Source organism: Aethina tumida, chromosome 4 (assembly GCF_024364675.1).
Source record: "Aethina tumida isolate Nest 87 chromosome 4, icAetTumi1.1, whole genome shotgun sequence".
Classification (NCBI taxonomy): domain Eukaryota; kingdom Metazoa; phylum Arthropoda; class Insecta; order Coleoptera; family Nitidulidae; genus Aethina; species Aethina tumida.
The window spans coordinates 12236701-12260927 of NC_065438.1; the positions used below are offsets into that span (position 1 = coordinate 12236701).

The window sequence follows — 24227 nt, forward strand, 5'->3', positions numbered from 1 at the left end:
CAGAAAATTGTTGAGTATATGTCAAGGAGATGGCCCAAAATTAAAAAAAGATAATATAAAAGTTAATTAAAAATATACAGATTTAATTCATTATTCATTTATTTCCAGCTCAATTGAGATAAATATTTGTGACATTTTTTAGAATAAGAATATAGTTTTTTTAGTACTGTAAACTTACTGTATACTCAACAAAAATAGGAATTTTAATATAAATTGATTACTGATATTTTGAATTTATTATTTGGATTTTAAACTATTTAATGTGAAGATTTTGCACTTAATTATATTTTAAAAATAATACTAAGTACAAAATTATAAACTGTAAAATTGATTCTAACAAATGAAGAAAATTATTCAGAATTTATTGAACGAAACCTTAATGACGTAATACTAAAGATTATCATAAAACTGTGCACTGTGTAATCGCACTCAGTTTCTACAAGCCGTTCTGAAAATATTCGATACGTTACGTTCCAACTAGATTTATCTACCCGCCCCATTATCCGATCCGATCGCACACACAACCAGACATAGCACAGACAAGGATGGAGCGTTACCACGTTGGGCAAACCATAAATGCATTATTCTTTTCGTTCGAAATGCGCTGTATACCGTGTCACGACGAAACTTGAAAATTATTCGTGTCGGACCAACAGAAGTTGCCGGTAGTGTTGTACGTTCATCGTCAGTGATCCTTGCCGACCGTCGTCTAATTATAGAAAAATCCACCCTCACGGTTTCAATTAATAAAAAAACCGCATCAAATTGTAAAATCACGCTCCCAATTCGCACTGAGAAAAATCGTCGTTTTTCCCCCGTCGTTCTACATACATCCCGACTCCGCTCAAATCCAATTTGCCAGGTGAGATTTTTTGTTTTTCCCATCGAAAACAAAAATCTACGACTCCCTTGTTAAATTTGACGGGTAACGAAAAATTGACGGAAATCGCATAGATTTTTGTTTTGGACATCGCAATCATATTTGGTCGTTTCTTACGCCTCTGTTTTTCTATAAATATCGTAGATTTAATGTATAATTTTAGCTGGTCCAGTGTATATAATTTCGTGTGTTAATGTTCCAGTTTTGATGGGTGCGAAATTTGCGCAAGTCTCGAAAAATCAATACACGCTAAAAGCCGGTTAATGTTGAGAACAAATTGATTTGTTATCATATATATATGCTTTTGTAAATATATTTATATTTGGTAGCACTTTGGAATTTGGATTTATTTATTTTGCTGTCTGTATATTATTGGGGAATTTTTTTGATACGGGGAATCTTATGACAGGATATCTAGTTTTTGCTGTCGATATCCTATTTTTCTAATTGGATTCGTACTATTTGATAATGTGTAATTACATCAATAACTACGTATTTATCTAGTCTGAATGGAATGTTTTAATATTGATTTTATTGCTTTTTTTATAATAAATATGTAGTAAATATTTATTTTTATTATGAATAAATTAAAAATTCTATTGTTTTCAATTGTCTAAATAACTTTTAGTGATGAATAATAAAAAACTAACTTTAAGAAACAATAGATGTTGTACCTGACAATACATTATCAAATACAATATAAAAAAATCAATGCAACAGAAAATAGTATTAATTTCATGGTTAAATAAACGTCGTTAAAGATTATTTAATGACTCATGAATAAGTTTTATTTGGATTAAAACCACGGTAACAATGTAACTTACAAACACAAACAAAATAAACCAAGTAAATATTAATTTTAATTTATAAAACACGAAGAACTGACAAAAATTTACACTTTTTGTTATATAAAACATAATTAATATCTAATTCAATAATTGAATGAATGAAATAATAAAGTGAATTGGGTCATTGAATTTTACTTTAAATATGCAAACAAAATCACAAGGTTGAAATAAAATTTCATTATAATTATGCATAATTCTCCATAGAGTCCATAATTTAAGTTTAAAATTATTTTGCATGCAATGAGCATATAATAAAATAATTATAAATAGAATTTTTAAATTATTATTATTTTTTTTTTTTTTCATGAAGGTTATAAAATATTTTTTAACTATCAATTTTCACTTTATGATGTTAATTTTATTTTTTTCAAAACAAACTATTTAAAATAAATGTACTTATTTATTTCTTTTGTAAATTGTATTATGAAAATTGGCCTAGAGAAAAAGAAATATTAACAAATGATAAAATTTAATATATGGTATATTATACGTGACATTTAGCAGTTCATATAAAGAGAAAAACAATTTTTTATCATTTTATTTTATTGTATTTACTCAAATGTGTAAAATTTGTATACGATTTTACTATTTTTAACAAAAAATGTTCATTATTTTAATTTAATTTATTTTTAATGTTTTATCAAATCATGTGAAACTATTGAAAATAAATGTCCATTTGTTTACTTATTTATTTTATAGAATATATTATGAAAAGTGGTCTAGTTTAATGAAATATATAAATTAATTAATGATTATATTATTATATGTGACATTTAACAAATCGTATAGAGGAAAAACTAATTCTTTTTTCTTATATTTTATTATATTTACTCAAATGCGATTTTACTATTTTTAACCATAAATTTTCACATCAAATGATGTTAATTTTTTATTTTTCAATGTTTTATCAAAACATATTAAATTATTAAAAATAAATGTACAATTTTTCACATCCTTTATAGAATCTATCATGAAAATTGGTCTAGTTTATTAAAAAATAATAATAACAAGTGATAAAATTTAATATATTATATGTGACACATTTATCAGTTCAAATAAAGAGGAAAATATATTTTATCTTTATATTTTAATGTATTTACTATAATGTCTAAAATTTGTATACTATTTTACTATTTTTAATAAACATTTTTTCCTTTATGTTGTTAATGTAATTTATTTTCAAACTTTTATCAAAACATATGAAACTATTAAGAATAAATGTGCATTTTTCACTTATTTTATAGAATCTATTATGAAATAAAAATATTAAAGTGATAAAATTTAATATATTATTTTAAGTGGCATATTTTGCTGTTTGTGTAGAGAGAAAACTAATTTTTTATTCTTATAATTTAATATATTTACTCAAATGTGTAAATTTTAAATTCGATTTAAGTAAATATTTACTTATTTTTTGTAATATAAAACATAATTAAAGCCTAAATTGGATAAATGAAATAGACTGAATTGGGTCATTGAATTTTACTTTAAATATATATGCAAACAAAATCACAAGGATGAAATAAAAATTATAATTATGCATAATTCTTCATGCATTCATCTTATAATAAAATAATTATAAATAGAATATTTAAATTATTTTTGTACCACGAAGATTATAAAATATTGCACAAATAAATATTAAATGATTACAAAGCATAATAGTTATTTTATTTTAAGATTACATTCTTATATTTACACTAAAAATTAGTAATGTTTTGTGACAAAGTTCGACTATTATCTGGAATTACGTTCGTACCTCCACAATGAATACATTGCGTTTTCACAGATAATCACAAAAATGTTATGAAACGTGTTTTGAATCAATTATAAAATTAACATCTACTTTAAAAAGATAATAAAAATCTTCAAAATATTTATTGTACTTTTGAAATCTCAGTGTACTAAAAGTAAACGTAGACAATATTTTACTATCGTTTATTTATAGTTTTTATGGGTTTGTTTGTCCCAACTAATCTAGGTGTTAAACTATATTAAAAACTTGACAACTGCACATTTTGTACCGTATGAAAAAATAAATGGTGAGTAAAAAAAGGGTTCCTTTTATCGTCCAAATCCCGTATTTACAATAAAGAAGGTCCGTATGTGTTTTGGACCCCCTGCGGATCCGTGACCCCTTGACCGTTACCGAATCTGAGATAAATTTCCTGCGTCAGGATTTCGCGTACATGCGGGAACTGTGTGACTATTGACGCATAATCGAAGTGGAATACTTTCAACGTTTATAAACAAACCTTTAATTAGATTTTAGATTGTCATCCCGCTGCCACTTTTTTATCGACACTGGGTGCTGTTTGTCTCAGAACGGTCCTGCACATCCTAGTGTCAAGTATTTATTTGTTTAACATTTCATAACATCATGTAAGTACCAGATATTTTATAAGTTAATGCTGGCAAAAGAGTTGCAAATAATTTAATAATAAATAATAATAATTAAAATTAAAATAATTAATATTTAATTCATTTAATTCTAAAATACAACAGCATGTTTGGTTTTGTTAAGTTCATTATTAAATAAAACTGCTTATTGTACAGACTGCGCAAATCTTTTAATTCATGTTATCGTTATAAATTCTACTGTGATTAACAATATTTATTTATTCAAGTGTAATTATGCATGCATTCCATTATTGCAAATCATTTAGAGATAAATATAATAAATAAATACTTGAGAATGATACAATGATTAGTATAATTCCATTAGTGTTATCAGAATATCATAAAATCGATTGATATGTTTTGAATTTATCTATAAGGATCAGGCAAAAATTTAACAGATTTGGCAGTTCATACAAACAAAATATTATTTTTTATCTTTATATTTTATATTATTTACTCGGATGTGTAACATTTGTATACGATTTTACTATTTTTATCCATAAATTTTCACTTTATGATGTTAATTTTATTTTTTTTTTTTTTTTTTGTTTTACTATTAAAAATAATGAACTAATTTAATGAAATAGAAATATTAACAAATGATAAAATTTTTATGTATTATGTGTGTCACATTTGACAATTCATATAGAGAGAAAAATAATTTTTTATCTTTATAGTTTATTTTATTTACTCAAATGTGTAAATTTTGTATACGATTTTACTATTTTTGAACATAAATTTTTAATATATTATGTTAATATTTTTTTTTTCAAATGTTTTATGAAAACATGAAACTATTAAAACTATTTTTTTTTTACTTTTTCTGTAGATTCTATTATGAAAATTGATAAGGTTTAATGAAATAAAAATATTAACAAGTGATAAAATTATAAATTACTTGTATTATTATATGACACATTTGGCAATTCATAAAGAGTCATAAAATTTAATTTATTATTAAATGTGATACATTTATTAGTTTAGAGACGAAAATATTTTGTTGTCTATATATTTTATTGTATTTACGCATGTGTAAAATTTGTGTACGATTTTACTATTTTTAATCATACATTTTCACTTTATAATGTTAATTTTATATTTTTCAATGTTATATCAAAACATATGAAATTATTAAAAATAAATGTACAATTTTTGCTTCCTTTATAGAATCTATCATGAAAATTGGTCTAGTTTAATAAAAAATAATAATAACAAGTGATAGAATTGTTTTATTTTCACTTCTTTATTAAAATGTATCATAAAAATTGGTCTAGTTTAATAAAATAAACATTTTATTATTTTATTTTATTTACTCAAATATGTAAAATTTGTATTCCAGTTTGTCATTTTTAATTATAAATTTTCATTTTATTAATTTAATTTTATTTTTCATTGTTTTATCAAAATAAAACTATTAAAAATAAATGTAGATTTTTCACTTTTTATAAAATATATTATGAAATTGTTCTAGTTTAAAAATATAGAAATTATTATATATAACACATTTGACAGTTAATATACTGAAAAATTAAGTTTTTGTCTTTATTTTTTACTTTATATACTTAAATGTATGTAAATGTAATTTTTATAAAACTTTACTATTTTTACCTATTTATTTTATTTTATTATAATATTACATTTTTCTTCCTTTTGATAAAAGGTAATATTAAAGAATAACACATTTGACAATTCATGTGCAGAGAAAATTGATTTTTTATCTTTAAATTTTATTTTATTCTATTTAGTTAAATGTGTAAAGTTTGTATATGATTGAAATATTTTTATACCTTATTATTTTAATGTGATGAATAATGTTCATACAAATATAAACATAAGATAAAATTTCATTTTTTAAAAGAATGAAATATTTCAATTGAAATACTACACTGTTACTACCAAGGAAAGACTATGACTATCGAATATATCTTATCAACTAAATAAACATACAAGATATGCCTAGCAACCAATAGATAGTCATTGAACATTAAATATTGTTCACGGTTCTATATTCTAATATCAAACGATTTAAGATAGGTAAGTGTGTTTAAAGTACCAATTTAATTAAGCACAACAAATAACTAATTTAAGTGGCTTATAAAACCTAGCATGCATTGAACTTGTGATCAATAGATAAATGTCTCCTAGCTTTTAACCTTGCAATTTTTATAATATTTGCATCCTTGACCATGTAAATAAATGCATAAATCTCGTGTGACACAGTAATAAATGCGCATTGCAAATATTTAAGCTTTAGCTGCTAATTGCAATTTAAATTAGTATTATCGAACGAACTAGGGACAAGTCTACGATAATAATTTTATTCTATATAATATTTTATTTCGATTGACTGATGTAAAATTATCTTATCGTTAATGTCTGTTAAAGTTTTAGTCTCGGTTAAAGTTTATTTTGATTTATAGTCTCAGACAAGAAGTTACGTACACATATTGTTATTCTTGACGCAGTTGCACCATTTTTAATCTATAAAACAATCGTAACGCAGCAAAACGTCCCAGTTAATACCGTAAAGAAATAACATGCCTATTTATCATGCTGTGACGTTGGATATGCGACGATAGTGATATTTTTCTTCGGTCTATTTTTAAAACGGACACAATTCGATAAAAGTTGCGTTTCCTGAAATATGGGTCGGTCGATGCTTTTTCCAAACATCCCAAACGGGTCATTAGTCGATTTATTAATAATTTATTCTTGTTGGATAATATTTGGCCATGAACGTGGTTTCGAATGTGTAAACACTATGATTTACATAAGTACTTCTAATGGATAAATGGGTTATTGATATTCGCCGGTGCACCAATGAGGTAGATATTTTAAGATTTGAAATTTCGAGGAAAAAATGTGTAACGTGATGAGCAGCTCGTACTTTGAACCATTTATTTTTGTTTGTCTATGTCAGGGACGTAGATTTTGCCAAATACTGAGGGTAACACATTATTATTGAACCGTTGATGGAGTAGGTCAGGAGTATTAAATAATTTGTGCACTAATAAAAAGGCTAACTCTTTGGTGACTATTGTTTAAATATGTACAGTGGAGGCCAAAGAAATAGCAAAGAATTTTAAATAGGAGGTTTTGTAAGATACTTCATAAAATAATTTAATTCTAATTCTGTCCAGTCAGTATGAAAAATATGTCCCAATAATATATACTCTTTTTGCTTTTTTGTTACACACAGTATAAACGTCGGAGGTATTAGTTTAAACGCATATATTAGTCTGATTTGGTTGGCCAAAGAAATAGCGATTCCTTTTACTAACTAAACCCACTAATAAGCAACTTTATTGTTGTATTATTGTTATCATACATACTGCATAACTGACAATATGTATATTTAAACGTACACCTTTATCAAGACAAATGATAATTTATAAAGTGGAATGGAAAACGAGCTTTAACAGTTGTGGACTCACTAGATGGTTCATTATTGGTAGTACAAGACCTCTGAAGATCCTAGCCACTCGTGCTACCAACCCCAACAATATACATACTTAATTTGTGCACCTTGAGCAAACATGGATGCATCCGGTAATTGATATCAGGTGACTAGGTGGAAGGCAATTGACTTGTCTCCTGTGCAATCATCGTGGCTAAAAATTTGGGTACTAATTGCAACACCTGAGACATAACAAGGTCATATAAAAATATGCAGAAAAAGTTTCCGTGATATTAATCAGTATGACGTAGACTTGCAACATCCGTGACTTTTTTTCCGACACTTGGAACGAGTTCAAAATACGCTCAGAATGTCGAACATAAAATGCCATTAATGCCAACATCATATTCAATCTGTTGGCAGTAAATTATTTGAAGAAATTCTTTATTTGATAATTTTTTGTGTGATCAAACAAGATTTCGTAACAGTATAAAATTTAAATGAGCGAACTTTGGACCTGTGTGAAATTCTGATGTTGGAAGGAATCGCCTCCGTGTTGTCAAAATAGTCCCGATAAATCTAACAATAGAAACTTGTTTGTAAAACATAAATATGTATAACACAAAATCCAGAAATAAAAGCACAATTGAATTGGCACGAGGTCCACAACTATTTTACCAGAATGTCATAGAAAGATGCTAAAAATGTTAACACCCATCACATGGGTATATTTATAAAACCGAGTTGTTTATTTTACAGTTATACTAACGGTATTATTATTTTTTTATTTTGCAGTGGTTAAATGGCTGAATCGTGGCAGGGTCCGCCGAAACAGGGCTTGTACGACCCTCAACACGAGAAGGAGGCGTGCGGCGTCGGTTTCATTGTTGCCATCGACGGTAAGAGGTGCCACAAGATCGTTCGCGATGCCCAGCGTCTCGCCATTTCTATGAACCATCGTGGTGCTTGCGCCTGTGACAACGACACCGGTGACGGAGCCGGAGTTCTCACCGCCATACCACACGACTTCTACTATGCCAAGCTCAAGTATGATATATTATTTTTTCTCATAAGTATAGTTTCCCATCGGTTAGTTCTTCCGAAAATTTTTAGTATAAACATAAGTCCCATAGTAGTTTTATTAAATTAATTAATTAAAGTTGCAAACAATTTTTTAATTAATTCTGTTCTGATATTGTTATTTATTTTATTAAAAAAATCTGCTTTATAAAAATATATATTAAATTTAAGTAATGATTTAAAAAGAAATCCATTAAATATGATTTATAAATTATTAAAAAAAATTAATGATGAGTTAAAAAACTGGAATCAATATGTATTTTTAAAATATGATATTTTTAAATATTACTGTTAAAAATATAAATTAGTCAGTATTAAAGTAATTCTTTTTTATAAAAATACATAATTAAATTAATTTTCTCTTGTTTTAAAGAAAAAATAAATTAATAAATATGTACATAAAATTATTAAATTCCAAAATATTTTTAAATTAAATAATAAATAACAGTAATAATAATAATAATAATTTAAGAAAATCATTTCAAATATGATTAAAAACTATATAATTAAATAGTTTATGTATTAAAATAACAAGAAATATGTAATATGTATTATAAAAATTAAATAATCGATATTAAAAAAATTTTGTTTTATAAAAATATGATTTATTTATTTTAAAAATATCTATCAATCATTACTAATGATTTAATTCTCTCTATCAAGTACATAAAATTTAAATTTATTTAATGTTAAAAATATTCCAATATTTTTTATTTAAAAATAAATTAGTAGAAAATTTTAATGAGTTCTATATTATTTTTAAATTAAATATAAATAATAATTTAAAAAAAATATTTAAAAAGCAGCTAATAATTAATTCTTTTAATATTTCTATTAAAACTTAAATTAATCAACAGTAAAAACAAGTTGTATTTTTTGTAAAACTGTTAAAATTAAAATTATGTATATTAAATATTCTAAAATTTTTATTTATTAAAAATTAATAAATATTTCTGAGTTAAATGTAAATAGTTATTAAAAAAACATTTAAAATATGATTAACAAATTATCTAAAATTCATTATTATATTTTTATTTATTAAAAAACAAAAAACAATGTGCATTTTTTTATATTTATAAGATTAACGTATTATTTAAAATATATTAATATATTTTAGTATATTAAAATAATAGAATAAAAATAATATTTCAAAAAATATGAAAAGTTGTGAATTATTTTTTCTAAAAATAAATTAATATTAAAATCAAAAACATATATACAAAATATGTATTGTACATTATTTAAAAATAAAATTAAATTTCATGAATTCTAGAATATTTTTGGATAATGTTTTATTCTATTATTATATAGTATTAAAAAACAGAAAACCATTTATATTTTAAAAATATTTTCAAAGCTGCTAATGAGTTTATTTATTACATATTTTTTTAATAATTCTGTTAAAAACATAAATTAATCACCACAATTCAATTTTTTATAAATTGATTTTTTATAAAAGAAATTAAAAATATATATACATTTTTTAATTAAAAATAAAATAAAAATAAATTTTCATAATTTCTAGAATATTAGAATATGTAACATAGTAAGTAAAAGTAATAATAAAAAAACATTTAAAATATGATTAAAAAATTATAAAAAATTATAAAATAAGTCTAAAGTACATTTAATTTATATAACAATTTTTTGTTTAAAAACATAAAAAATTGAATATTCAGTAATTTCAGAATATTTTAAAATTTATTATAAATAATAATTTAACAATAATATTCATAAATTATTTTATTTATTATTTATTATTCATAAATTATTTTATTTAAAAAATATCTAATAGATGTTAATTTTTTTAAATATTTAAAAACTGATTAAACTGTACATAATAAATGCATTTTTCGTAAAAATAAAATAATGTTAAAAATCAGTAACATGTATACAAAATATTCTAATATTATCTATTTAAAAATATAATAAAAAAAATTTTGTGAATTCTAAAATATTTTTAAATTTGATATAAGTAACATTTTAAAAAATCAAAACCATGTTGCTCATAAATTATTCAAAACAAAAATTTTATATGTATTAAAAAACATTAAACAATATGTATTTTAGACAATAATAACTGCTAGTGTTTATTATTTTAAAAATTAACAACTTTACTTAATGCCTATGATTTATAGACATATTTTATTAGTAATAATTATGTATAACTACGCCTTTAAAATTTTATTACTTTCAAAATAGTGATTGGTTGCATAATAAAGACAGAGAAATTACAATTTATTAAATTTTATTGCAACACTAGCGCATCTAAAAATACTTAATAAATCAAAACGATTTAATTATTGCTTTTTAATAAAATATATATTGTTTATCGTGGACCACGTCCAAATATTAAGTAGATGTAAATATCTCGTACATTTTCTCAGTTTAATTTTAGATAAATTCATTGGTGGTTGAATAATGTTATACAGTTACAGTTCTAAAATGCAAATTGTTGTAAATTTCTGATCAATTACGTTTCCATTTAAATTTTAATTGAGCAGTCTCCTTGCTTGTAATTACCAGACGTTCCAAACTTTAATTAAAAATTTTAATGAAGCATTCCCTCTCTTGCACCATTATCTAAATAAACGATTTCTTGAATTATCGTTCCCGAACAGAACATCGCAACGAATTTTTGACAAGGGAAATTGTAGTAAATACCTTCAGGAAGCCTGATAAGATAAGACGCACAATACAATCCGAAAGGAAATCGCATTAAGTTGTTAAACATGACGTAACAACCAATTCTAATTTCATTCATTAACATACTCATATCGACAACTCACTTCGTGTTAATTAAAAACGCACTTAGCCACGATTATTAAGCGCGTGCGATTTTCAAGTGTTTATTTATGTTAGAGCCGACAAATTCCACGATATCGATGTGTTTACTAAATTACTCAAACTCATGTCGCCAGGATAATGAGTATTGGCGAAAACACGGTGCACGTGTACGCCGCTTAAACCGCATCGATTTTTAATAAGTGCTCCACATCGAACCCGAATTCGGGTCGACATACAAACATGATTTGGCAACGATCCCTCCGCTCCATTCAAACATCATCCCCATTAAACGCAGCTGCCGGATCGATATTCCCGCAGGACGGGGCAATGTCACGTTTCTCCGTGAAGGCACAGACGAACAATAACTTGGGTTCGACTTACGTAACACTTTTCTTCCGGCACGGAATATTTTAATCACGTTCGCGAATATCTGTGCCAAGGTGGTGAGACGAAAAGAATTGTGAACTTGCGAGGTGAACAACCTTTTTTCAATCTTTCGAATAGGTAATGCTAGGTATTGAACAATTTCGTAATGTTAAATGCACTCGGTGGTTCAGGTTTCAAGAGTATTTACATAACTGATTTGACTGTTCAAAGATCACGTGGCGGGTGTGTCATGTTGAAGTGGTGTTTTTATCAGAAATATTTAAAAAATTAAATAAACTGATTTTTTTAATGAATAAAAACATGAAAATATATTTTAAATATATTGGATTGTTTCGATTTTTATCCATTGAAAAATAAAAGAGTATGCAATTTTTTAAAGAATAAAATTAGATTGACAAGTTACATAATATATGTGTTACAACAACAAAAAACACAATAAACATCGATATTTTATGTATTTGTTAGTGACTATCCTATGTTTTTAATATAAATATTAAAAAAAATAATAAGCAATTAACAATTATTATATATTTTTGAAAATGTAATATATTTTAAATAATTTGTTAATCATATTTTAAATGTCTTTTAAATTTAAAATTATTCTAGAATTTTTAAAAATGTATAATTTTTTATTTTATCATTAAATAAAAAGGGATAGAATATTTTATATACGTAGTTTTCAATGCAACATTGTAGTTACTGGCAGCCAATTCAAGTAGTGCAGCCCATATTTTTAATATATTTAAAGTTTCTATAATTATGGCGACTACTGTATTTTAATTTAAAAATATTTTGAAATTTAAGAAAATTTATTTTTTATATCATTCGAAATTTTTGTACTTGTTGATGACTAACTTATGTTTTTAACATAAATATTAAGAAAATAATAAGTATATAACAATTATTGTATATTTTTGAAAATATATTATTATTATTATTATGTTTCTTTACATAAAAATATAATAATATATTTTCAACAATTTGTTAATCATATTTTAAATGTCTTTTAAATTGATATTTCTTTTTAAATTTAAAATTATTCTAGAATTTTTGAAAATTTATAATTTTTTATTTTATCATTAAATAAAAAGGGGTAGAATATTTTATATACGTAGTTTTCAATTCAAAATTCTAGTTACTGGCAGCCAATTCAAGTAGAACAGCCCATATTTTTAATACATTTAAAGTTGCTACAATTATGGCAACTACTGTATATCTAATTTAAAAATATTCTGAAATTTAAGAAAAAAACATTTGAAATTTATGTACTTATTGATAACTAACTTATGTTTTTAACAATTATTATATATTTTTGAAAATATATTATTATTATGTTTTTTTTACATAAAAATGTAATAATATATTTTAAATAATTTCTTAATAATATTTTAAACGTCTTTTAAATTATTATTTCTTTTTAAATTTAAAATTATTCTAGAATTTTTGAAAATTTGTAATTTTTTATTTTATCATTAAATAAAAAGTGGTAGAATATTTTATATATATATAGTTTTCAATTCAACATTATAGTTACTGGCAGCCAATTCAAGTAGTATGCCCCTATTTTTAATATATTTAAAGTTGCTATAATTATTGTAACTACTATATATTTAATTTAAAAATATTCTGAAATTTAAGAAAAAAAAACATTTGAAATTTATTTTCCTGTTGACTAACTTATGTTTTTAACAAAAACACAAAAAATATATATTATATATTTTTGAAAACATATTATTATTATTATATTTTTTTACATAAAAATGTAATAATATATTTTAAATAAATTCTTAATAATATTTTAAACGTCATTTAAATTAATATATCTTTTTAAATTTAAAATTATTCTAGAATTTTTGAAAATTTATAATTTTTTATTTTTATCATTAAATAAAATTTTACATACGCAGTTTTCAATTCAACATTAATTATTTATTAATCTTGATAAATGTTCATTATATCAAACAGCTAATAATATGTATTAGACAATTTGGTAATTTTAATTATGTTTAATGCACTATGCTCAGTTTTCAAAAGTATTTATATAACTGATTTGACTGTTCAAAGATTACGTTCCAAGTATGTTTGAAGTTGAAGTGGTTGTTCAACGTTGGCTTGTAAATCCAACTACGTATCGTCAGCTGATTACACCCGTAATTAATAGTGCTAACATTGTTTCTGTATAAATTAACCTGAGACTAGTCACGTAGCTGTAAAATGATACCTGAAATTTTAATTAAAATCACACAAATTGCACATTTAATTATAGAAAATTGTTTATTAAATTGACTTACGTACAAAGGAACATCTATTATTAAACATGCCAAGCATTTTTTCTGCAAATATTCTGGAATGGAATTCGTGATATAAAAATTCCCAAACCTAATGTAAATCATCGGTATGAAATAAATTTCAAACGAAAGACTACAGTGAATAAATTCTCTATTGATTAATATAAATAGTTTATTTATAGGTTTATAAATAACACACGTCAAGTTATTTCCTTTGAAACTGGGAAACTATCTTATTCTGGATCGATTGGAAATGTTCCAATAAGTTGATCGAATTTTACTGTAAAACAAATCCGTTGGTTGTTTGAAGCTTGATATAGTTAATTAACTGTAATTCGAATAATTGCAATATTTAAGTAATTCTTCTTAAATAAAACGATTTATTGCCTTTAATATCCTTTAATTAAAAACGGAGTAACGAGGTGATTTGGAGCAGTTCCAATTAATGGAGCGATATTTCGATGACAAACAGCATAGTTTATTTATACAGCAGTCACAAACAAAAATTGTAATGTTGTTTACCGTATAAACCACGAAATGCACTGGAAAACCTTATTTTCCAGTTCTAAATATAGAAATATATGAATTATTAAACCTTACTTGACAATTCCTTGTTGCGATACAAAACATATTATGTAAGAATTTCGTTTATTTCTTGTAGTCAATAATCAATAGAGATGATAGACTGAGTTGTTTAACAAGTTCTTTTATCTTCAAGCGTCAACGTCATTCAGAATATGAGGGATGGAAGAACATGTACATAATTTATCAAATTTTGACGCATAAACCAATAAAACGATAGTAATACCACTTCATTTAATTGAACTGAATCATAAATAATCAATATATCATTGTTGTTCCAAAATGTGGTGCATGCGCCAGGAATAATAGTTTAATTAAAATTAACTGAGTAATGTTTCATAGTCATTATTTTATGGCGTTTCAACTGGTGTTGAATCTCCAGTTTAGTGTTTGTATATATACAAAATGTGTGGTCAAAATTTGGGACCTGTCTAATAATGAAGAAAATCTCCTAAAGGAAATTAAGTCCCTCAAATTTAAATTACAAAAATTGAATCTTTCTTAATATGTGGTCCAAATGTGTTTAAATTTGGTATTTATTATCCTAAAATACATACTTAAAACTCAATCTAATAAACTCTTTCCATATATACATTACCTTAGTTTCTGGGGGTTCCCCTCTTTTGCCCTTCCTTTTTTCTATGCAATTATTTTATAAAACTATTAAGCTTTTCATATTATTTGCACAATTTAAGCAAAAAAGGCATCAATTTTCAGTCAATTGAGCGTAGAAGTTGCCAAAGTTTATAAACCACAACTCAGAAATAAAATTATCTATATATAAAGGAACCACTTCCTCCTAATTCATTTATTTGAAAGTGACTAGATATTCAATACTAGTCGAAATCTAGTAAAACAAAACTATTATAACAGTCGAAGTTCTAAACAAAAACACTATTCAAAAATAATAGTTGTCATATGATTTTATTTCTTCTAAAATAAAATTCTGCCGTTTAAAATTAGATTATTAATATGTTTGGCTGATAAAACATAAATAAGTTAAAATGTATTTTATGCATTTTATTTACTATCTCTGCATTTTTTATTTTATTTTAATAGTTTTCAATTCAAAATAAGAACCTCACACTTTGAGTATATTTGATTTTTTATGGACACTTACTTAATTTTATTGACTTGCATTTATCAAATAATAAAATATTTTGTTACTTATAATTATTACCGTACCATGAAAATTGATAATGAATGGTGATAAACAATATTTATTATTCAAAGTACATAAAACATTTTAGTGGCTATATACTTTTGTTAGTAGAAATAATTGTTTTGTTTATAGTATAAATAATTGTTTTCTATTGTTTAGGGAAGAACAAAATATCGAGTTGCCAGCATTCGGCGAGTATGCAACTGGCATCTTCTTCTTGGACAAGCTCCACCACCAGGAGTCCGAAACAAAATTCACTGCCCTGGCGGAGGAACTGGACATGTCCGTGCTGGCTTGGCGTACCGTACCAACCAACAATTCCGCCATAGGCACCGTGGCGAAGAATTCCGAGCCGTTCATGAGACAGGTTTTCGTTACGCTGAAGACTAAAATCCCGGAGGAGGAACTGGATAAGCGATTCTTCATCTTGCGCAAACGCGCCAGTCACACCATCCCGTCGCCCGGCAAGAGGTTCTACATTTGTTCCTTGAGCAGAAGGACGGTGGTGTACAAGGGTCAGCTGACCTCCGACCAGTTGTGGAGCTACTTCCCGGATCTCGCCGATCCCAGCTACGACACCTACTTGGCTTTAGTCCACACCAGGTTCTCGACCAACACCTTCCCCAGCTGGGAGAGGGCGCACCCTCTTAGGTACCATCATCTATCACCGGCAATAATGCAGGACTGTAACTATTTTCGTCTTTTTTTTTAGAATGTTAGCCCACAACGGTGAAATCAACACACTGAGGGGCAACGTGAACTTCATGAAGGCCAGGGAGGGTGTAATGAAGAACGATAAATTCGGAGACACGCTCAAATCGTTGTACCCGGTGGTCGAGCCCAATTTGTCTGACAGTGGGTCGGCTGACTGCGTCCTCGAGTTTTTGGTGCACGCCGGTAACAGAGATTTGCCGGAAGCTGTTATGACAATGGTGCCGGAAGCGTGGCAAAACGACCCCACTATGTCTGAGGAGAAGCGTGATTATTATCATTGGGCTGCCTGCACCATGGAACCCTGGGATGGCCCTGCTCTTATCTCCTTCACTGATGGTAGATTTATTGGTGCTATTTTGGACAGGAACGGGCTGCGTCCATCCAGGTTTTACATTACAAGCGACAACATCATGGTTATGGCCAGCGAGGTAATAATATCTTTACTCAGACAATTATTTGTTTAATTAAATTATTTCTTGATAGGTTGGAGTATACGACGTAGATCCGGCCAAAGTAACTCTTAAGAGTCGACTTAAGCCAGGTCGGATGTTGTTGGTGGACACACAAGAGAAGGCCGTTATCCAAGACATCGAACTCAAATCGAAGATTGCCCAGTCTCGTCCCCATTCCGAATGGCTCAAACAACAGGTAATGTCACAAAAATATATTTGGGTGATATCACGAGGTTTAACCAATTACAGAAATACATAACAATTAATAGTATGTTCTTTCCATCAATGTGACTGTTAATTAATCGAATTTTATCTGTTTTGCATGTAATGGCGATCATCAGATGGTGAGTGGAGTGCATAAATGTAGTTGAAATAGTAAAATTTGTTTTGCATCCCGTACATTTATTTGTTTTTGTGTGTTGAGTGTATTTCTTGGGTATACCACTCAAATTTAACATTACAATTACTATGCAACTACCAAATTATACAGACGCTTATGACCACTTGTAAATGGTAAGAATATCTTAGTAGAACTTGTAGAAATTGTTTTGTTTTGTTTGTTATTCCAATTACAAGGTAATAAAAAACTAAAATAAGTCCGCAATTATCTTATTATTCCAAAAAAGTATTACATAAACAACAATTATATTTAATGGAGCGTACTTCCTAAAAACTTTACAAGTGGATACAGAAACACAAACTTTAAGTACCTAATTATTTAAGTAGTGGCCTCAGGAAATCACAAAATATTAGTCTCATTGCTAATTTATAATAATTATTATATGATATATTGCATTCCTTTGTTAAATACTAACTGAATTAAAAGAATATATGCATCTACAACCTAAAAACTTGTGCATGTTATTCCTTATTTTGTTGTTTTGTATGTAGAAAATTTTAAACTCATGTTCAAAAGTTAAGAATATTGAAAAAAAGTATGTTGTTTGATGTTTTAAATATTACTCTTAATTGAAGGCTCTCATGAAAAAATAAAAAAATAAAATTTATTTAGTAAAAATATATATAAAGCTAAGGACTGTAAGAAGATGATGGTTAGTGAAGTATAACTAATTTTAATTCATAAACTTTAAACTATTGAATATGAGTTAATATGTTTTTAATTTTATTGCAGTTTCCCTTTAAATTAGTCAGTCCTAAAAAATAACTATTTCTCTGTAAGATATTAATATAACAATTTATTAACAGATTACCATGGAAGAATTAAGAAAAGCTCACTTGGACGCCGGAAGACCACAGAAACCGAAATATGAATCAAGCGGTTTAGGCGACAAGAGATTACCTCTTTACGGATACTCCACCGAAACCATCCACATGTTGCTTTTGCCAATGGTCAACAACAAGTAAATAAATATTTTACTAATTCTAAATCAAAATTCACAAAAAATTTGTCTTCCAGAAAAGAAGCTTTGGGAAGCATGGGCAACGACGTTCCACTAGCTTGTCTCTCAAACTTCTCTCCAATCCCTTACGAATACTTCAAACAACTCTTCGCTCAAGTCACCAATCCTCCCATCGATCCATTCCGTGAGAAAGTCGTCATGTCCCTCCACTGTCCGATCGGACCGGAAGATAACATCCTTCAACCAAGCCCGAAACAAGTACACAGGCTCTGGCTTAAGAATCCCGTCATTTCCATCGCCGATTTGGACGTCCTCAAGCAAATCAACCACCGCGACTGGAGCGCTCACGTCATTGATATTACCTACCCCGCCAGCGAAGGTGTAACCGGTTACATCAACAAGTTGAAATCTATATGCGAGGAAGCTGACGAAGCCAGCAAGAAAAATCAAATCATCATCTTGTCTGACAGACAGGCTGGAAGCGATAGAATTCCCTTGAGCAGCTTACTTGCTTTAGGTATAATCATTAAATTACTAAAATTCCGTACATTTTTAAAACATTCTTATGTTGTGTGTAGGTGCAACTCATCATCATTTAATCGAGACACGTTCGCGTATGAGGGTCGCGTTAATTGCCGAAACCGCAGAAGCCAGAGAAGTTCATCATATCTGCGTACTTTTGGGTTATGGTGCAGACGCCATTTGCCCTTACCTGGCTCTGGAATTGGCTTCTAGTTTGAGAGATCAGGGCATTCTTGACACCAATTTAACTGACGAAGTTATTTTCCAGAACTATGCTCAAGCTATGCAAACAGGTGTCAGTAAAGTGATGGCCAAGATGGGTATTTCAACTTTGCAATCTTACAAGGGGGCGCAAATCTTTGAAGCAGTAGGTTTGGCGGAAGATGTTATCGATAAGTGCTTTAAGGGAACACCATCAAGACTTGGAGGTGTTAACTTAGAAATGCTGGCTGCTGAAGCTATAGAGCGTCACAAGAACGCCTACCGTCTAGACGCCGACACCTTGATTCTCAGAGACAATGGCTACTATCACTGGCGTGCCGGTGGTGAAAAGCACTTGAACGAACCAGCCAGCATTGCTGCCCTTCAAGAATCAGCAGTTAACAAGAACAAGGGAGCATATGAGAAGTTCAGGGAGTCGACTATGGAATCTGTAAGAAATACCATGTTGAGAGGTCGCTTCGACTTGAGAAAATTAGACCAGCCTTTGTCTTTGGACGAAGTTGAACCTGCCTCTGAGATCGTCAAGAGATTTGCCACTGGAGCTATGAGTTTTGGATCCATCAGCTTGGAAGCTCATCAAACTTTGGCACAAGCAATGAACAGGGTAAGATATTTATTAATACGTTGCGAGTTGAAATTTAAATCTGTCCTCTAAGGTTGGAGGTAAGAGTAATACTGGTGAAGGTGGTGAAGACGAAGATAGATACTTGGACAGTGACAGAAGGTCTGCAATTAAACAAGTTGCTTCTGGACGTTTCGGCGTAACTTCATCGTACTTGGCTCATGCTGATGATTTACAAATTAAAATGGCTCAAGGTGCTAAACCAGGTGAAGGAGGAGAACTTCCAGGGTATGTAATTATAACAAGTCTTGTAGACATCAAAATAATAACACAATTATTTTGATTAGATATAAGGTGTCCCCGGAAATTGCAAAGACACGCCACTCCGTGGCCGGTGTGGGCTTGATCTCGCCACCACCACATCACGACATCTATTCCATCGAGGACTTGGCCGAGTTAATATACGATTTAAAATGTGCCAATCCGAAAGCCCGCATCTCAGTAAAATTAGTTTCAGAGGTCGGTGTCGGAGTTGTCGCATCTGGCGTCGCCAAGGGCAAAGCTGAACACATTGTCGTGTCCGGACACGACGGCGGTACCGGAGCCAGTTCTTGGACCGGCATCAAGAGCGCCGGTCTCCCTTGGGAGTTGGGCATTGCTGAGACCCATCAAGTTTTAACGTTGAATAACTTGAGGTCCAGAATTGTCCTACAAGCTGATGGACAAATACGAACTGGTAAGGTATTTCAAAATTGATGTTAATTGAAAATTAATGTTATTTGGTGTTAGGTTTTGATGTGGTTGTGGCTGCTATATTGGGCGCTGATGAAATTGGATTCAGTACTGCTCCATTGATCGTCATGGGATGTACAATGATGAGAAAATGTCACTTGAATACGTGTCCAGTGGGTATTGCTACACAAGATCCGCTCTTGCGTAAAAAGTTCACGGGACAACCAGAACACGTCATCAACTACATGTTCATGTTGGCAGAAGAAGTCAGAACTCATATGGCTAATCTTGGTGTAAGTACATTGCAAAAATTATTTAAACACCATATTTATTATCATATATTTCAATGTAGGTGAGGAGTTACCAAGAACTAATCGGTCGCACGGACCTTCTAAAAGTCATTGAAACTGGCACTCAAAAAGCTAAATCCTTAAATTTGAATTTAATTCTACAAAACGCTTTGCACATGCGACCTGGTGTCAACATTGTTGGAGGATCTGAAACCCAAGACTTCCAACTGGATCAAAGGTTGGACAACGCTTTAATTGAAAAAGCACAACCTGTAATTGATGGTACAGTGGACACCGTAGATATCGACATGAAGATCCACAACGAATGCAGAGCATTTGGATCCACACTGAGTTACCATATATCATGGTAAGAATATATAATACACCAACTTGTTTTTATTCTAATATCTAATCATTTTACAGCAAATACAACGAGGAAGGTTTACCAGACAAAAACCGTATCAATATCAGACTCACAGGTTCTGCTGGCCAGAGCTTCTGCGCCTTCCTGGCTAAAGGAGTACATGTGACTTTGGAGGGCGATGCAAACGATTATGTCGGCAAAGGTTTGTCTGGCGGCCAAATTGTGATCTACCCACCAAAATCTTCACCGTTCGAGTCGCACTTGAACGTAATTGTGGGAAATGTGTGTCTTTATGGCGCAACCTCTGGAAGAGCTTACATGAGGGGTATTGCATCAGAACGTTTCGCAGTAAGAAACTCCGGAGCCGTAGCCGTTGTCGAAGGTGTTGGTGACCATGGCTGTGAATACATGACGGGTGGTGTTGTGCTAATTTTAGGTACATCATCAGCTCAGTGTTTTTAGATATGTGTTACTAATTATGGGTTTTTAGGTTTAACTGGTCGCAATTTCGCAGCGGGTATGTCAGGAGGTATCGCATACGTTTGGGACATTGACGGAAAGTTCTCCACCAAATGCAACCCGGAAATGGTCGAACTGTGCAAATTGGAAGACAAAGAGGACGTACAATTGGTTAAGACTCTTCTTAAAGAGTTCCATGACTACACAGGTAGCGTGATTGCAGAACAACTCTTGAAAGACTTCGACGAGAAAATGAAAGAGTTCGTGAAGGTGTTCCCATACGAATATCAAAGAGCTTTGAAACAGAAAGCCGTCGAGCAGCAACCGGTTGTCACCAACAATGAACCGAAAATCCAGGACATTGAAGACACAGTGGGTGATTTGGCGTTGGAGCAGAAAAAGGCGGAGAGAGCATTAGATAAGACCAGAGGTTTTATGAAATACCCAAGAGAAACCGCAATGTATAGACCAGCCGACAAACGAATGAAGGATTGGGATGAAATTTACAACTTCACCCACGTCCGCAAAGGCTTAAGAGTTCAAGCAGCTCGTTGTATGGAATGCGGTGTTCCATTCTGTCAATCCAACTCCCATGGTTGTCCTTTGGGTAATATCATTCCCAAGTGGAACTTGCTGGTCTTCCAAAACCAATGGAGACAAGCCTTGAATCAACTACTTCAAACCAACAACTTCCCAGAGTTCACCGGCAGGGTGTGTCCAGCTCCTTGCGAAGCTGCTTGCGTTTTGGGCATCTCCGAGCCGAGCGTTACCATTAAAAACATCGAGTGTTCCATCATTGATCACGCATGGGAGAACGGATGGATCATCCCACAAATTCCTCCAGTCAGAACCGGCAAACGTGTGGCCATTGTTGGATCTGGACCGGCTGGATTAGCTTGTGCCAACCAACTGAACAAGGCTGGCCACAACGTCGTTGTTTTCGAACGAAACGACAGGATTGGTGGACTTCTGCAATACGGCATCCCCACAATGAAACTCAGCAAAGCTGTCGTACAAAGACGCGTGGACCTTTTGGCTGCCGAAGGCATTGAATTCAAGACCAACGTTAACGTCGGCAAGGATATCTCCGCCAAAGAACTCAGTGAAGAGTATGATGCAGTTGTTCTTTGCACCGGAGCCACCTGGCCCCGTGATTTGCCGTTGCCCGGCCGTCAATTGGGCGGCATCCACTTCGCAATGGAATTCTTGGAGAGTTGGCAGAAGAAACAACTTGGGGGAAGTCACGATGGTCCGCATGCCAAAGATAAAAATGTGATAATTATAGGTGGTGGTGACACAGGCTGTGATTGTATCGCTACTTCGTTAAGGCAAGGTGCTTCCACCATAACCACTTTCGAGATCCTACCGGAACCCGGTACTAAACGTGCTCAAGATAATCCATGGCCGCAGTGGCCTAGGATTTTCCGTGTTGATTACGGACACGAAGAAGTCAAAGTTCGGTAAGGAAATGAAAATTATTTATTAAATATATTTTTCTATATCATAATTTCTTTATTTAGTTATGGTGCAGACCCGAGGGTATTCAGTATTATGACCCAGGAGTTCCTAGATGACGGCAAAGGTCACGTTAGCGGTGTTAAAACGGTTAACGTGGAATGGAAGAAGGATGATGCTGGTAGATGGCAAATGAGCCAAGTACCCGGCTCCGAAAAAGTATTCCCGGCTGATTTGGTTCTGTTGGCTATGGGTTTCTTGGGTCCAGAACGTGCGATTGGTGATCAACTGGAACTGAAACTCGACGCTAGATCTAACTTCAACACCACTGACTACCAGACCAATTTACCAAACGTATTCGCCGCCGGAGGTAAGTAAATTCTCAAAAGAAATGTATTATGATAATAAACAAAATTTAATTTTATAGACTGCCGACGTGGACAGTCCCTTGTGGTTTGGGCAATTTCCGAAGGTCGCCAGGCAGCAAGAAAAGTGGATGAATTTTTGAACAAAGGAACCACAACTTTGCCAGGCCCTGGTGGAATAATCCAGCCATCCTTGCAACCAGTTCCATGTCCAGTTTAAATGAGTACCTCAGCAAAGTCCATTGAAAGATATCATGAAGCTAATGATTGTTGTGTTGCAGATATATAAGAAAATTTATTATTATATGTTGATTATTAACTAAGAATCTTGGAGTATATTTCGCAACATATCCATCCTAGATATTGTTTTCATAGTTACGTAAATACATGATTTCAGATGTCAAGCTGATATGTAGCCTTAGTTAAAAAGACAATAAATTATTTCGAATGTGATTTTTAAGAGATAGAAAGTCTTAGATTTTTTGGAGGTCATTTTCTAGATGAGCGTCAAAAACATTATATTTTTGAATTATACTCATGCGGTTTGTCAAAATATAATAGGAGAGTTAAGGTGTTTTGGAATATTAATTTCAATTTTCAATAATTTTCAGTACTTAAGATTATGCAAATCTTTGTTTTTTGTTGTATATGTTTATAATTTTCATAGCAATTACTTTTATTGTTATTTTTATACAGCTAATCTGATATTTTGTTATGTCTGTTTTAAGACTATTTTTGCTATATTTAAATCATAAAATGTTAAAGTATTTAATGTTACACGATTGTTCCAGTCGTTCTGTAGTCAATATTATTCAATAAATAGATGTTGTTACAGCACGTTATTGTTTTTTTTACATACACCTTTAAAATCATTAAATGTTCTTTCATATACAAATGATGAGAGAATGTAGAAATAAT

At 29.8% G+C, this 24227-nt stretch overlaps 1 protein-coding gene across 1 annotated transcript; it reads left to right on the top strand.

The window, feature by feature from the left end:
• Positions 1 to 657: 657 nt before the first annotated feature.
• On the top strand, positions 658 to 24146 carry LOC109601527 (uncharacterized). The gene is made up of 16 exons (XM_049966925.1): positions 658 to 862; positions 8321 to 8572; positions 15971 to 16462; positions 16524 to 16953; positions 17009 to 17173; positions 18184 to 18338; positions 18395 to 18855; positions 18917 to 19686; positions 19739 to 19932; positions 19992 to 20380; positions 20434 to 20669; positions 20729 to 21033; positions 21090 to 21466; positions 21521 to 22949; positions 23010 to 23314; positions 23372 to 24146. Exons 2-16 carry the CDS (start codon positions 8328 to 8330, stop codon positions 23527 to 23529), a joined length of 6111 nt encoding a protein of 2036 aa, XP_049822882.1. The 5' UTR covers positions 658 to 862; positions 8321 to 8327; the 3' UTR covers positions 23530 to 24146.
• Positions 24147 to 24227: the final 81 nt, after the last annotated feature.

Bases quoted from the DNA above. Each gene is read 5' to 3' on its own strand.
- LOC109601527 (XM_049966925.1), top strand. From the start codon at position 8,328: ATGGCTGAATCGTGGCAGGGTCCGCCGAAACAGGGCTTGTACGACCCT. The intron at 19,687-19,738 runs GTAAGATATTTA...CTGTCCTCTAAG, and splicing joins TGGCACAAGCAATGAACAGG to GTTGGAGGTAAGAGTAATAC. The intron at 21,467-21,520 runs GTACATCATCAG...ATGGGTTTTTAG, and splicing joins TGGTGTTGTGCTAATTTTAG to GTTTAACTGGTCGCAATTTC.